Raw genomic sequence first — 13,452 nt, 5'->3', positions numbered from 1 at the left:
ATGGGCCAGGCTTGGTGCTCAACATCTCCTTTTGGGGCGTCCATCACCCGATGAGCAGACGCAGGGAGAGAGGGTCAAGCCCGTGCCACACCGGTTCCTGCTCAAGTCTGCTGCATGACCGACTGTTGACCGCCGAGTTGACGCTTAACCTGCTCGCGAGCCCAGCGAGCCGTCTCGATTGTGCGCGACTGGAATTCACGGTTAGTCTTGGTTTCCCTGATCATAGCTGTGACCCAATCTTGTCGGAATGCATCGACGAGCTCTCCGTTGGGGTAGGCATCAGCAAGGTCGCTATTCACCAGTGTTAGCATCGTCCGTTCTAATACTGTTTGCGGGTTGGTCCTTACCCAATAACACCCATGGATGATCGCATCAGGGATTCACTCCGGTTCATATCTTGCGAAATGATGTTGAGCATCTGGAAGATAGATTGGACGTAGGGCTGCAGAGCCTCAGCTGTTGGTCATTGTTAGCATAGTTCTGTCCAAGTTAACTGCAACCGACTGCTTACTCTTGTTGCTATCCCTCATGGCGCTAATGATACCACTCCAGGCGTCCATAATTCCTTCTCTCAGGGAGATGACGTAGTCGTACATCTCATAGCTGCCATCCGGGCTGGCGGTAACAGTGGAGGCTTGTTGCAGTACCTGAGCAACGACAGACAGGTAGGACTCGAAGTGTCCGGTGATGGCGCTAGCAATGTCGCCGAAGCACTGGAGGATGGCGGGCTTGAACTGGTTGCCCAACGAGTTGCTCTGCGTGTTTGCGTTAGACGAATGGTAATTCGAAGCGTGAGATGCTGAAATCAAAGGAGTATCACTAACCCTAAGGTTGTTAAGAAGGTAGTTCATGAAGTTGTCACAGTAGGGCTGGCTGCGCTCGCTCATGGATCGCGTAATGTCACTGACAAGGCCAATAGCCATTGAGCATAGACTGGGCTCTTCCTGGTTGGCGAGAGCATTGTACAAGAACGGTGTGAAGGCATCCATGTACTTGGCAAAGTCCTCCTCCATGGCGTTGGCAAGGTTGCTGATGGTAGCGAAGACGGCCTCGGGAACAGCCGACTTGGCACCGGCCGTGGTGAGAATCTGAAGCGAGACTTGCATGATGCGGTCGCCCTGGGGAGCAATCTCCTTCTCTAGTCGCTGGATGATGGCTTGCAAGACAGCGTTAAGGCTGGTTTGCATCTCTTCCAGAGCGATCTTGTCTTCGATGCTGACGACTTGGCTTTGCATGGGAACGGTCTCCTCGAGGCGCTTCAGGATCACGTCGGACAATGAAGCAATGGCCGGGAAGCTCTCGGTGGCAGCATGCTGAACGAATGCGCTGAGAACCTCGTAAGCGGTGGTGCGGACCGTAGTCTCGGCTTCGGGCTTGGCCGTTACGTTGAGCAGAGTGGAAACGCTCTCGTTGAAGTGCTGAGTCAGGGGGTTGCTAGTCGCATCCAGCTCGCCTGAGAAGCGCTCGGCCAAGTTCATGAGAGCCCAGCAGCAAGAGCTTGCCATCTTGGCATCATGAACACCAGCAAAGAGGGAACCAATCAGGGGGGTCAGGTGTGTGGCAGGGTCAATGGCATCCGAGCATGCCTCGGTGATGCGTCCTAGTGCGTAAGCGGTCGAGTCCTTGACATGCGTAGAGCTGTCCTCCATCATGGTGATCAGGACAGGCAGAGCCTGCTTGACAATGGGCTCCAGCACCTTTTCCTCGGGGCCCTCCATGATAGCACCGAAGGCAGCAACGGCAGCTTCTCTAAAGTGCCAGTCCTCCGAGCGCAAATGCTGCTCGACAAACTGGATGACTGGGGGGGATAATGTTAGGCCCGACAGCCTGAGCGTACAGTTGCAGACACTGGTAGGCGGCGCGGGACAGGTTGTACTCGTCATCGGCGGCGTCCTCGTCCTGCTTGGTCAACAGCACAAGAAGCGTGGGGACAACCTCGTTGGTCGCGACCCGAGCGAAGTTATAGAAGGGTCGCATCTGATCTGAGCTCTCAACCTGGCCGTTGTCCTCTTCGATGTTGATTTCTTCCTCGCAAACTGTGCTCCAGAATTCGACAGCAAGCTTGGCGACGTCCTCGTCCTCGTTCTTCATACCCAAAATAGTAAGACCGAAGAGCGCCTTCTCCATGTAGAAGCGCATGTTCTCGTAGTAAAGGGCCATGATGCGGTTAAGACATCCGAAAGCACCCTGCTGAATGCGCGAGTCATCGGCTTGTGTGGCCTCACAGACAACCTGCATAATGTAGTTTCGCTCACCCTCGTGCTTGAAGTTGTTGCCGACAAAGTCAAGAGAGTCGCCGAGAGCCAAGATAGCAGAGAGACGGACCTCCTGGTTGGTCTCCTCCTTCCGGGCACCTTGAACGACTGCGGTCAGGATCGCATTAGAATGGCTGATGAGAGCCGTCCGCAGCTCGGTATCCTGGCTCTCGCAAATGTAACCAAGACAGGTCAACGAGGCCTGCTTCTGGTGGGGGCGCCGGTGCTAACGTTCTGCACCAGAGTAGACATAAGATCGGGCCATTGGTCCCGCGGCAATTCGATCGAGGCAATAGCCGCGATGACCTGGGCGGCAGCCTGGCCGGCCTGTGCGTTGCTGGACGAGAGGGTCTGGAAGGCCAGAGTCTTGACCTGTGTCTTGGTCTCTTGCTCCGTCTGCTGCAGCCATTTCGCCTGCAGTTCTTGCTGTCGTGCGAATTCGCGTGCGGAGAAGGCGTTCTTGAGGGCGAGACCGGCGGCGACTCGGATCTGTGCCTCGGCGTTGTCGTCTGCTAATACCTGGACGAGGGTGGCTAGGTAGAGGGACTACGGGGTTGAGAATTTGCAGTCAGCGCCAAGCCCTGGGCGGATCCAGTCGGGAGGCATCGTGAACTTACAAAGTTGTTTTCGGCAGCTTGGGTGAGCTGCTGCTCGGCTGCGTTTCGCGTAGCCGCATCTGGAAAGTTGAGGTCAGCGGGCGGTGGTACCAAGAGCGAAAACGGACGAAGGCTCGGAAAGGCCCGTGACGTATGGGCGAGATCACATGAATGCGGCAGATAGATCGATTGTTCATGGGAGGGCAGGGGAGGGGAGAGGGGGAAATTGGATGGAGGGTCGACATACCAGGCGACAGCGAGTTGCTGAGGACAGTGTTGATACCACCGTTGTCAGCCATCTTGTCTGCTTAACAGCCTCTCCTGTGTTATGCGGTGTCGATCCAGCGCGATGGTGGTGTCGAGGGGGGTAAATAATGGCCAGCAGTATGGGCAAAGTGGGGATGGGAAGGGAGAGAAATAAGGTCTTGGTCAAAATAAAACCAGCAGTGTGTTTTCCCTTCTAGAAAGTAATGACGAAGGAATGTGGCTGCCTTTTTCTGCCCGCGCTCTCGTTCTCTTTGATGCGGCGGCGATATGCTCGAGTCGGCACACTGAGCTTTCCTGGGTTTGTTGATTTTTGTTATTTTGTTTGGGGGGATGGAGAGAAATTGGTAGAATGAGAGATGGAATATGGGAGGGGAGAATAATATGCAATCGTCGTTGGCTGCTGGCCACCAAAGTGGGTAGTGCTTGAGGGGTCCTTCCCTATGTTTTAAGTGGACCCGAGCCTACCTTAGGCCCTGCGTAGGGTCTGTAGCCTCTCTGTAGGGTCTGTCCGGGACTCTGGGTAGGTTGGTAGGGGAGGCGTTGGGGGCTTTGGGAGCTTTTGGCTGGTGGCCCGTAGCCCGTACCTAGCAAATAATGAGGAAATCTGTCGACTTGGGCTGGCCGAACGAAAGAAAGAGAAACCAGGGACACAAGAGAATGATGGGCAGAGAAGCCAGAAGCAGTTTTCCCGATTATCAATGCAGAGGTATGTACATGTATGTAGGCACCTACCTACCTCAGAGTAAGAATCTATTTCGGGTTCTTTTCTTCTTATCTCCTTTGGACATTTGCAAACACACCCATCTGACATGCCTCCAAAACCGGCCACTCACTATTATTGTACACTCTCACCACCCAAAAGCAGGCACACGGGAGAAACAATGACTGCCTGCATACTATTGATTCATGAAAAAAAGAGCCAGAGCCAGAGCCAGAGCCAGAGCCGTGTTCTAGAGGCCCGGGAACTTTTCTGTTACTGCCGGTGAGAACTCAACTTTATTAAGGCTTGTCAGCCTACCGGACCGTTTGGAAGTTCTGATTAGAAGAGATAGCCTCGACTGCTGGGGCCACTTTTGACCTGACCCTGCCTGTCCTGTCCTGTCCTTTTCTATAACACCTGTCCACATGCATGCATGTATGTCTCATTGCCAAAGTTGTGGATTGATGCTTCATTTCATTATCCATCCTGTGACCGACCTTTCAATCTTTTATCGCAGAAGGGGCTGGTGCAACGCAAAGCAGCAGCAGCGGCGGCGGCAGCGGCAGCAAGTCGACCGACTATTGACTACATGTACACAAATACCCTAAGCCCACCAAGTGTTTTCCGGCAAAGACACTGCATGCCAATGGATGCTGCCAGCTAACGGATCAGCGGCGGAATCGGCCACCACTCATTTCATTTGCCTCGCCAAATTTGCCTCTCATCACCCATCGGTTCCAGAAGGGCAAAAATGCTCAAGAGTCATTCTAGTTCTAGGCAATGGATTCCTAACCTGATCAATCTCACCGACTGGCGTCTCAAGAGCCAATGAAAAGCACCCAATCCGACTTGGAGCGCAAGCGAGGGGCTGTTCGCAAGGCTTCACTTCACATGTCATCCCTACTGGAGGGACACACCCTCGAAATTCTGTCAATGTTTCCCCACACCATCAATTCCCCAATGTGCCCCTCCTCAACTGCCAAGACTTGCAAGGCTGTGATACGCATCCCATCTCAGTCTGCAGCATATTCGGTGTATTCATGTCTGAGAGCATTGGGACAGAACAGGTTCAAATCACCGGGCATAGGATGGAAACAGTCTAGTAAAAATAAAGTTAGTATGTGCTCTGCACGCCCTGATGTGTCGAAGATATGCCCTTAATCATGTTACTACGGTGCCTACTTGCGAAAACAATGCAGATTAGTTTGGTACTTGGCTTCGGCCTCATCGGCCAGCATGAATGACTTTTTCCCACCGTCCAGTAAATGCGCTACTAATCAATCTTCAATGCGACGCGACTATAATTCTCAACTTCGGTTTCAGCAGCACTTGTGCTGCTACCCCGAGCAATCATGATGGACATCACCGGGCGCTTTCCCTTGGCATTACGCCGTTTACATTTGATTCGCTTTGGCTTCCAGGGTATCCACCACTGACGAGACACCGTTATTCGAGGTCTCGCCTGTGTTCTGTGTATCTGGCACTGCAAGTCCGTTGAGATCGACGTCTTGACTGGGTGTTCGGCGTGGCGTGGCCTTGGAGAGAATAGGGCTTCCGGGGCGGCTCAAAACGAACTAGATATACAAAGTCAGAACAGTTGGCATGCCGTAGGCTGCTTGGTGGGCTTCACATACGCTACTAGCTGCGCTCAGGGAGGGCAACGAGCGAGCTCTGGACCACATCCTCGTGGATACCAACACCCCACACCTTCTGGGACGTGCCGGAAGCCGTGCACTCGATGTAAGTCGCAGCCTTCACATCTCGGCCGCGTCCGATGGAATGTTCCTTGTAGTCGGCGACATCAAGATCGATCCCGACGCTCTTGAGCGCGTTGGCCAAGGACGAAATAGGCCCATTGCCACGGCCTTGGAGCTGATATTCCTTGCCATCGACCGCGACAATACCCTCGAAAAGACGAGCGGCGTTCTTAGTGTCTTGCGACTTTCCAGGTGCCGGGGGAGCGGGCGAGTGTGAGCGGTCGACAGAGATAGAGTAGTCGACGATCTGGAATCGCGGGTGTTCCTTGAGGAAGTAGGTCGTCTCGAAGAGCTCACTGATCTCGTCCGACAACAGTTCTCTGCCGAGCGCATCTGCCCTTTTCTGAACCACCTTACTGAAGGCAATCTGCAATCCGCGAGGCAGGTCAAGCTCAAGCTTCCGCAGAATGATCCAAGCAGCACCACCCTTACCACTCTGGGAGTTGACGCGGATGATGGCTTCATAGGTACGGCCGATATCTTGCGGATCGAGAGGCAGGTAAGGCACTTGCCACTGGTCGTCGTAGGCCTTGTTCTCTTGTTTCCGTACTTGGAATCCCTTCTTAATGGCATCTTGGTGAGATCCACTAAAGGCGCACACGACAAGGGAGCCACCGTATGGGGCACGGGGGTGGACGGGGATCTTGTTGCATATCTCGACCGTATCGATGACGCGCTTCAGGTCGGAGAAGTCGACATTCGGGTGGATTCCCTGGGTGTACAGGTTGAGGGCGAGGGTGACCAAGTCAACGTTACCAGTGCGTTCGCCGTTACCGAACAGGCAGCCCTCGACTCGGTCTGCGCCAGCCATCTGCGCCAGCTCTGCGGCAGCGACTGCGCAGCCGCGATCGTTGTGGGGATGCAAAGAGACGCAGACCTTCTCTCGCTCGGTGATGTTGGTGCAGAAGTACTCGATCTGGTCGGCGTAGACGTTGGGTGTAGCCATCTCCACCGTTGCGGGGAGGTTGAAGATGATGGGATTCGCCTCGGTCGGTTCCCAGGCGGCCTTGACGGCTTCGCAGATCTTGATTGCGAATTCAGGGCTGGTGTCTGAGAAGGTTTCGGGGCTGAACTCGAAAGCCCACTCGGTGCCGGCTTGCGACGGGTCGTCCTTGGTGATGGAGCGGGCGTACTTTGTGCATTTCACAGCCATCGCAAGACTCTCATCCTCCGAGAAGCCGAAGACGATGCGGCGGAAGCATTCGCTGGTGGCCAGGTAGATGTGCAAAAGAGCCTTCTTGGCACCCTTGAGAGAGTCGACAGTTCGGCGAATGAGGTCCTCGCGACAGGGAGAGAGGACCTGGATCCAGACATCGTCAGGCACCGCGCCAGGGGTTTCGACGATGCGTCGCGTAAAGTCGAAGTCGGTCTGTGAAGCAGAGGGGAAGGAGACCTCGATCTCCTTGTAGCCAAGCTCGACGAGCATGTTGAAGAATCTCCATTTCTCGTCGCCGTTCATGGGGTCAACCAAGCTCTGGTTGCCATCTCTCAGATCGGTGGCCAGCCATCTCGGAGGCTTCTCAATGACCTTGGAGGGCCATTGGCGGTTGGGAAGATCCAAAGGCTTGAAGCTTTTGTACTTCTTGGAGGGATCTTTAAGCATACCCATGATGTCTCAAGAACGGGATTGGTCACTCGATATCCAGAAAAAAAAAGTAAAGGATGCTTGTCGAGGCTCAATCTTTCCGCCCGCAGCAGCTGTGCGCAACTTCTACGTAAAGTTGTTTGGCGGGGTAATTTTTTTCTTGGAGGGGTAGTGAGTGGGCAGTTGCTGAGACTCAGGTGTGGATTAATGCCTGCTCAATCGGGAGCCAGCAATAGAAGTTTTTAACGGTCTGTTGGGTGAATTCAGTTGGGCGAGGCGACCCGTTCGAGAATATCTTGGTGATTTATAGACGGCAAACGCCCAGTATTTTTCTCGACCTCGAGGGACTCGCGCCAGATGAATAGGAATTGAGTCATGGCGAGCGCCCTCGACCATACCTTCCCGGGGAGGCAGGAGGGGGATCCAGCCGGTGTGGGGATCTGGCGGGCAGACCGATCACCGGCGCTGGATGACTGCAATTGGATACCTACGAAGTACTATTCCTTGGGGTCGTATAATTGATATCCTGAAGCAAACATTCGGCCCCGTCCTGGATATACGACCGACTACATCCTCACTACGCAATTAGTGTGACCGGGGAAGAATCCCAATACATTCATCCTATATCACCCACAACTCATTGGGCCGCCCTTCTGCAGGGTGAGGTCATGCTTTACTTAAGTAGCTTAGGCAGCTGCCTAGCAAAATCTGGCAGAGCGTGCTCTCGCTATAGCTGACTAACTATGGACATCCACTCTCGTGTGTAACACGTATAATGTGCCTATTTACCTCGGACATTTTGTTGTACAAAAACAAACACCTCTTGGGATGAAGCTGAACTATCGGCCTTCCTTGGACAAACAGTGGAATCAGCAACCGCAACCGAACTACGCGTGATTGAGTACCTACACATAGCATAGCTGAGTAAAGTATGCACCAGGTCTTAAGCGCGCCTTATTGTCCGCCGATCATAACGCTGGTCCACTTTACCTAGTGTTGTTGTCGGTAAATAGCGGTTATATACGGAGGGCGTTGAGCCGCAATCGGTCTGCTTGAGACCATGGCTATCATCATCTTTCCAAAGGAACAATCAATATTTCCAAGGCTACGAAAATATATATCAATACCACATGCTAATACGGCGTCTGGATTATACTTCTACCTTATACCACTTCCTCGAATCCACCTTCCTTTCCAAGGCCGCCCCAAGGGCGACGCTAAGTTTTCGTGATATGGCACATCCATCCGACTAGCTGTGGCTCAACTGGTGATGGGATCACGGTTCACGCTCAACGAATGGACATCGATATATGCTTGAGCTGGAGTTGGTGAGTCGACATGCAGGCTCCGTCGATGACGGATCGCCGCCAGAAGATCCTTCGGCCATTCGGCCATTTCTACGACTACTATACCCTAGAACCTACCAACGGGTGCCCCGTAATCGGACATCGCGTCGTCAAAGGGCGCGGCACTGTGCCAAAAACCAGCAACAAGAGACGAGGCAGCTACACGAGGCCATAAGGGGGTGGTAGACGTCTTGTCAGTTACCACCTCCCCCTACCAACCAACGCAAATGAATTTCCATCCTTGTCGGGCACCACACACGTCAAAAGGTCGAGGAACTAGACGTATCGTGAGAAAAGAAGATCGAATATAATGATTCGATGAAAGCTCTATAGACAAGAACCTGGCCGAGCCAAGCCACGGATCAGATGAAGAAAATGTATGTACCAAAGAAGTCTGAAAGAGAGCTTCGTAAAAAATCTGTTTTTATACAACAGGTTGTGTTAAATCGGCTGCCTTCATTACCACTCTTGAGGAACGCCCTTTGCGTACGCCGCTTGAAGAATACCCCTTTTTCACGATTACCAAATACCAAAAAATATCAACTCGCTCTTCTCTTCTTGGAACGCCGTTACCTTTGGCAACTCCTGCTATGCCAATGCAAATAATGCTCGAACCCAAATCGGAAAATGCAAAATCATCTCGGGGTCGTCCTCCCTCCATGTCTTTGCTGGATTACCACGTAAAGGACTCCTCCACAAAGTCGACCACCGATCGGCCGCTTTGCACGTCCCGGACAGCTTCGCGAACGTCGTCTGCCAACGCGCCCGGGCCACATACCGTGACGCACATGGCCCCGACCTGTTGCTCGACCTCTTTCTTGACAATGGTCATGATGTTGGGTCGGCCGGAGAAGACCTTGACGGTACTGGACGGACTCTGGATTTGGTTCGGGTTTTTCGGCCTCGTGACGAAGACTTGCATGTTGAGAATGTCTCTCCTATTGTCCATTCTTAGGATCTCGTTCATCCACGGGCGGATCCATTCGAGCGCTTCGAATTCACGAATGACCCAGACCAGTGTGATGCGTCGCGTCGCAATCGTGCCCTCATTGTAGCCGTCAATGATGGGCTTCAGATACGAGAGCTGATGTGTTATGCCGGTGGAGCCACAGAACATCACTGCGTGCCCGTACGAATCGAGCTGATGGTGTCCGGCATATGGTCCCTCCATGGCAGCCTTCATGGTCAGTTCTTGTCCATCCGCCAGGCTGGCTTTGTCAAATAGCGCACGGGTGAAGCCAGTATGGGCGCCGATGATAAAGGACACGGCCGTGGTGCCTCGTTCAATGTCCTCCCGGGTGATGATATCATCCTTTTCAAGACTGTTCGGGCTGACTCGAGGGTAATGCGCGACATATGCAACCGAGAACGGGTGGTTTTCCCAAGGCTTGACATCGCGGAAGCGCAGATACGCATGCGTTCCTGGTCTGATCTCGACATGACGCGGCAAGAACAACGTCACGCGGGTGGCCTCACATGGCAAAGCAGAAACGGTGGCCTCAGTAAAGCCGCTCTTGGACCAGTTATAATAAACAAGTCGGAGCATGCGGGCGAAACGATCCGCAAACCAAAGCAGGAAGATGGCCACCATCCATGGCAGCTGAGGCAGGCCTCCGGGGATCTCCCGCAGTAGCGCAATGCACCCACGTGCAAACGAAGCTAATCAGTGCCAGGACGATGTGGACGTTAAGGAACGTCTCATAGAAGGCGTGTCGGAGCGGCGAGAGAGACAAGATAACCAGGATGACCAGGGCTACGGTGCCACAGGTGCCAGAGGCGATAAAGCTGTCATGGTTGATCTTGAAGCCCACGCTGTCCCAGCCGCCATCGGCAACCTGAACAATAGCCCAGGCGATTGTATGGATAACCGTTTCAAGGACCACCATTCGGCCCATCCATCGGTGAAGGAGGTTGTACGTATCGAAGCTTACGCAGAGCATTGCGATAAGCGGGTTGTTGCGGCCGGCCATGATGATCAGAGGGACCATGTTGACAGCGGCCAGAGTGCCCGAACGGCCACGCAGTTCGGCACAGAATGAGTACTTGTTTGTGTTGTTCCAGTTCAACACGAACATGTAGACGAAGTTGCTGGTGAAATAGATCCCCAGCAGGATGGTGTGGAATCGCGACGGCAGCGTACCAATGCTGATGGCGGACGACAGTCTGATTTCGCGGTTATGTCGCTTATTCCAGAGGGGTGCATAGATGAGATGGTTCTTGAGACTCGGCATCCAGCTCCATTGTGAGGCCTTCCAGTAGGCTTGTTTCTCGCCTGGCGATGACATGGCCGAGACCTGTCGTAGCCAGGTCCAAGCTATCGCGAGAAGGCGTATCGACAGCATCACTAATGCCAGGATGCCCAAGGTCCACCACAACATGTCCTTGAAGAGCATGTTTACTGGCTGGTTCACGCCAGTGAGTCCATTGTGATAGGGTGAGATGGTGGGATTGGATCCCGCGTTTTCTGTGGCCGTAGCCATTGCTGCATCGCGCATCATCAATATCGGCCCTGGAGTTTGTAAGTCCGGGACAGCGATCCGGCGCCGCATTATCGACATGGTTTCGTGTTTTCCGGGGGAGTTGTCGTAGAGTAAGATAGTCCTCGAGCTCAAAGGGGACAAACGCCGCTGAGGAATTCGGGGGACAAGGAGAATCTATACTGAAGAGATATGGATTCGGACTAGCCCAGAACTCTTTCAGATTAGGGGAAGAAGTGCACAGTTGTCTTGGTGGCCAATGGTCATGAATGCATTGTGTGCTGCGGTGGAGATAACAGACAATGAGTTGGGAAGACTCCCTTTGTGGTCATAGACTGGGCTTTGTTTTCTGGGGTGGCCAGGTGCTGCTTGGCCAGACAAAGATTGCGGATTGCTTCGCCTCGCCCAGATGCTACTGTGCAAGAGGGTAGAACCTGCCTGGAAGATGCGCGTCTCTCGTGTTGTGGAATGGCGTAGCACTGCGGACGGGGCCCGATGCCAACAATCCAGGCGTCGATCGATGGTTGCCAGACAGGGCAATGTGGGGTGGTGGCTGGATGGGATGGACTGAAGCCAGACTCTCTTAATCAAAAAAAGAGGGAGTCGAACCTGACGTGCTGATCGGGTTGCCTGGTCGGTCAAAAATCTGTTGCCTGCGTGTGTCTGTATGTACGTGTGTGTGTGTAGTCGTGAGTACGGATGTAATGGATGCTTGTGTTGATGTGATATATGGGGTGGCTGCCGGCAGGGTGTTGTTTGGTTGGCACGTTAATTACTGAGAAATGGCCCAGTAAAAAGAGGGTTGGCTGGCAAAACAAAAGGTGCAGCGAGCGCAGCAGCAGGTCTCAAGAAAGAATTAATTGCCCGCCTTAGGTCTCGGCCTTGTTGCATACACAATCAATGCCTTGGGGAGGAGGGAGAAAGAGAGAAGTGGCTGCGAAGAAGCAATATCGACTCAGAACAAGCCAAACGTTAGGGAGAGCGAGACAAATTGAGATCTTCCTCGGGCCCAAACTTCGCCAGGAATTACGGTCCTAGCAGGGGAGAAACAGGTGTTTTTCGCTGCCACCAAAGAACCGCTCAGCTGACCGAGTAATTACAATAACACAAGAAGAACTGTATGCCTTTCAATTTCGTCCCACTGAAAGAATGGCCAGACGAAGAGAGAGAGGAGGAGAGAGGAGAGAGAACACAGAGAGAAGAACAGAGAGAAGAATCGCGATTACGACGATCCCCGAGCCGCAGCAACGGGACCAGTAGAGTTTATGAGAAAAAGGCGCCGGCCACAGATGCCCCTGGCATAATACATTTGATGGCCTCTCCATAGCGTGGACCTACACCCACGGGTGCGCCCCCTTGACGCGGCCCCCATCAGTGGCCAAAAGGGCAACGGCGATGCTGTCCAGGCCCTGTCGACTGCCCGATTTCCATGTACATGAGCCTTGGTCGCAGGGTAATTCTTTGCTATTTGGGCGGATTTGCCCAGTGTCGGCCGGGGATTGGCAAGGGTGGCCTGATGGCCAATCAACCCGCAGCTCCCGTATGCACTTGTAGTAAGTGCCCCGAACGAGAGCGCACTGCCTGTCAGGAGAGGCAGCCGCGGCAGATTTGATAGGTCCTGGGCCACTGTTCGGCTCAGCTGCGGTCCACCTGGAGAGACGCAGCGCCCTGAAGGCGATCATAGTGGTCGGACGAAGCCAGCTTTAGCCAGGAAGCGTTGGCGCTACCCATGCAGGGGGACGGCGGCGGCGGCGGCGGGCCCTGCTTGGACGGCAGACATCTGGACGGTTGGCCGCCGTATTTCGTCTGGTTTTTTTTTCTGTAGAATTGCCTGGTGCCTGGGCAGAGCTGGGGAGTGCTGGGGAGGGATCCCCTGCTCAATTCTTGGCCTGGCCTGGCCTGCACGCCCTGCACACCCTGCACGCCTGCTGTCAACTTGCTCCCTCACCTTGGCTCTCCTTCACTCTATTACAAACCACCTTCCCACCGCTAGCCTCGCGAATCTACACGTGGTCTGAATAAATGCTTTGATACCGAATCATATTTTCCGTCAACGATGGAAGAGAACCAGATGGATCCTTGGCGCAGAAATATGCTGCATCCACGTCAAACATGTTGCTGCTGCTTGGTTCGACCGTCGGTTCTCCCCGGAACACGCAAATTGGACAATCACGGTGAGTGTAGGAAAACCGGACACCTGCGAGACACAGCATGTCAGTCAGACAGTCTTCCTCCTCCTCATCGTCGTCCTCCTGTACAGTTCAAATCACAGCCCGAGGTCAACGTGGACGGCATCTGCGATCCGTCGTTGTCTTCGACTAGGCGAACTATCAATAGCTCGGGCCCTTCCCGCGTTGTCGGGTCGAACACCAGACCAAACATCGAAACGATGCGCGTACTTTTTTTTTAGCCTTTGACTCGTTTGATTGGGAGACAAGGGCTCAGAGATGGGGAGTTTCTCTTTTCGGA

At 53.7% G+C, this 13,452-nt stretch overlaps 3 protein-coding genes across 3 annotated transcripts; all 3 read right to left on the bottom strand.

Moving 5' to 3' along the window:
• Positions 1–101: 101 nt before the first annotated feature.
• Positions 102–3,150, bottom strand: PG997_011087 (ARM repeat-containing protein; the record flags this gene model as incomplete). Its single annotated transcript, XM_066815402.1, has 7 exons — positions 102–291; positions 348–456; positions 512–1,798; positions 1,848–2,424; positions 2,487–2,801; positions 2,873–2,931; positions 3,099–3,150. 7 exons carry the CDS (start codon positions 3,148–3,150, stop codon positions 102–104), a joined length of 2,589 nt encoding a protein of 862 aa, XP_066664692.1.
• Positions 3,151–5,212: 2,062 nt separating this feature from the next.
• PG997_011086 (2-isopropylmalate synthase) lies at positions 5,213–7,184 on the bottom strand (the record flags this gene model as incomplete). Its single annotated transcript, XM_066815401.1, has 2 exons — positions 5,213–5,381; positions 5,458–7,184. 2 exons carry the CDS (start codon positions 7,182–7,184, stop codon positions 5,213–5,215), a joined length of 1,896 nt encoding a protein of 631 aa, XP_066664691.1.
• Positions 7,185–9,179: 1,995 nt separating this feature from the next.
• PG997_011085 (ferric reductase like transmembrane component) lies at positions 9,180–10,986 on the bottom strand (the record flags this gene model as incomplete). The annotated part of the gene is made up of 2 exons (XM_066815400.1): positions 9,180–10,127; positions 10,183–10,986. 2 exons carry the CDS (start codon positions 10,984–10,986, stop codon positions 9,180–9,182), a joined length of 1,752 nt encoding a protein of 583 aa, XP_066664690.1.
• Between the last annotated feature and the right edge of the window lie 2,466 nt (positions 10,987–13,452).

The sequence above is a fragment of the Apiospora hydei genome (assembly GCF_038363865.1).
Source record: "Apiospora hydei strain CBS 114990 chromosome Unknown utg000008l_segment0_segment0, whole genome shotgun sequence".
Classification (NCBI taxonomy): Eukaryota; Fungi; Ascomycota; class Sordariomycetes; order Amphisphaeriales; family Apiosporaceae; genus Apiospora; species Apiospora hydei.
This window is presented reverse-complemented; position numbering and strand designations above follow the sequence as displayed.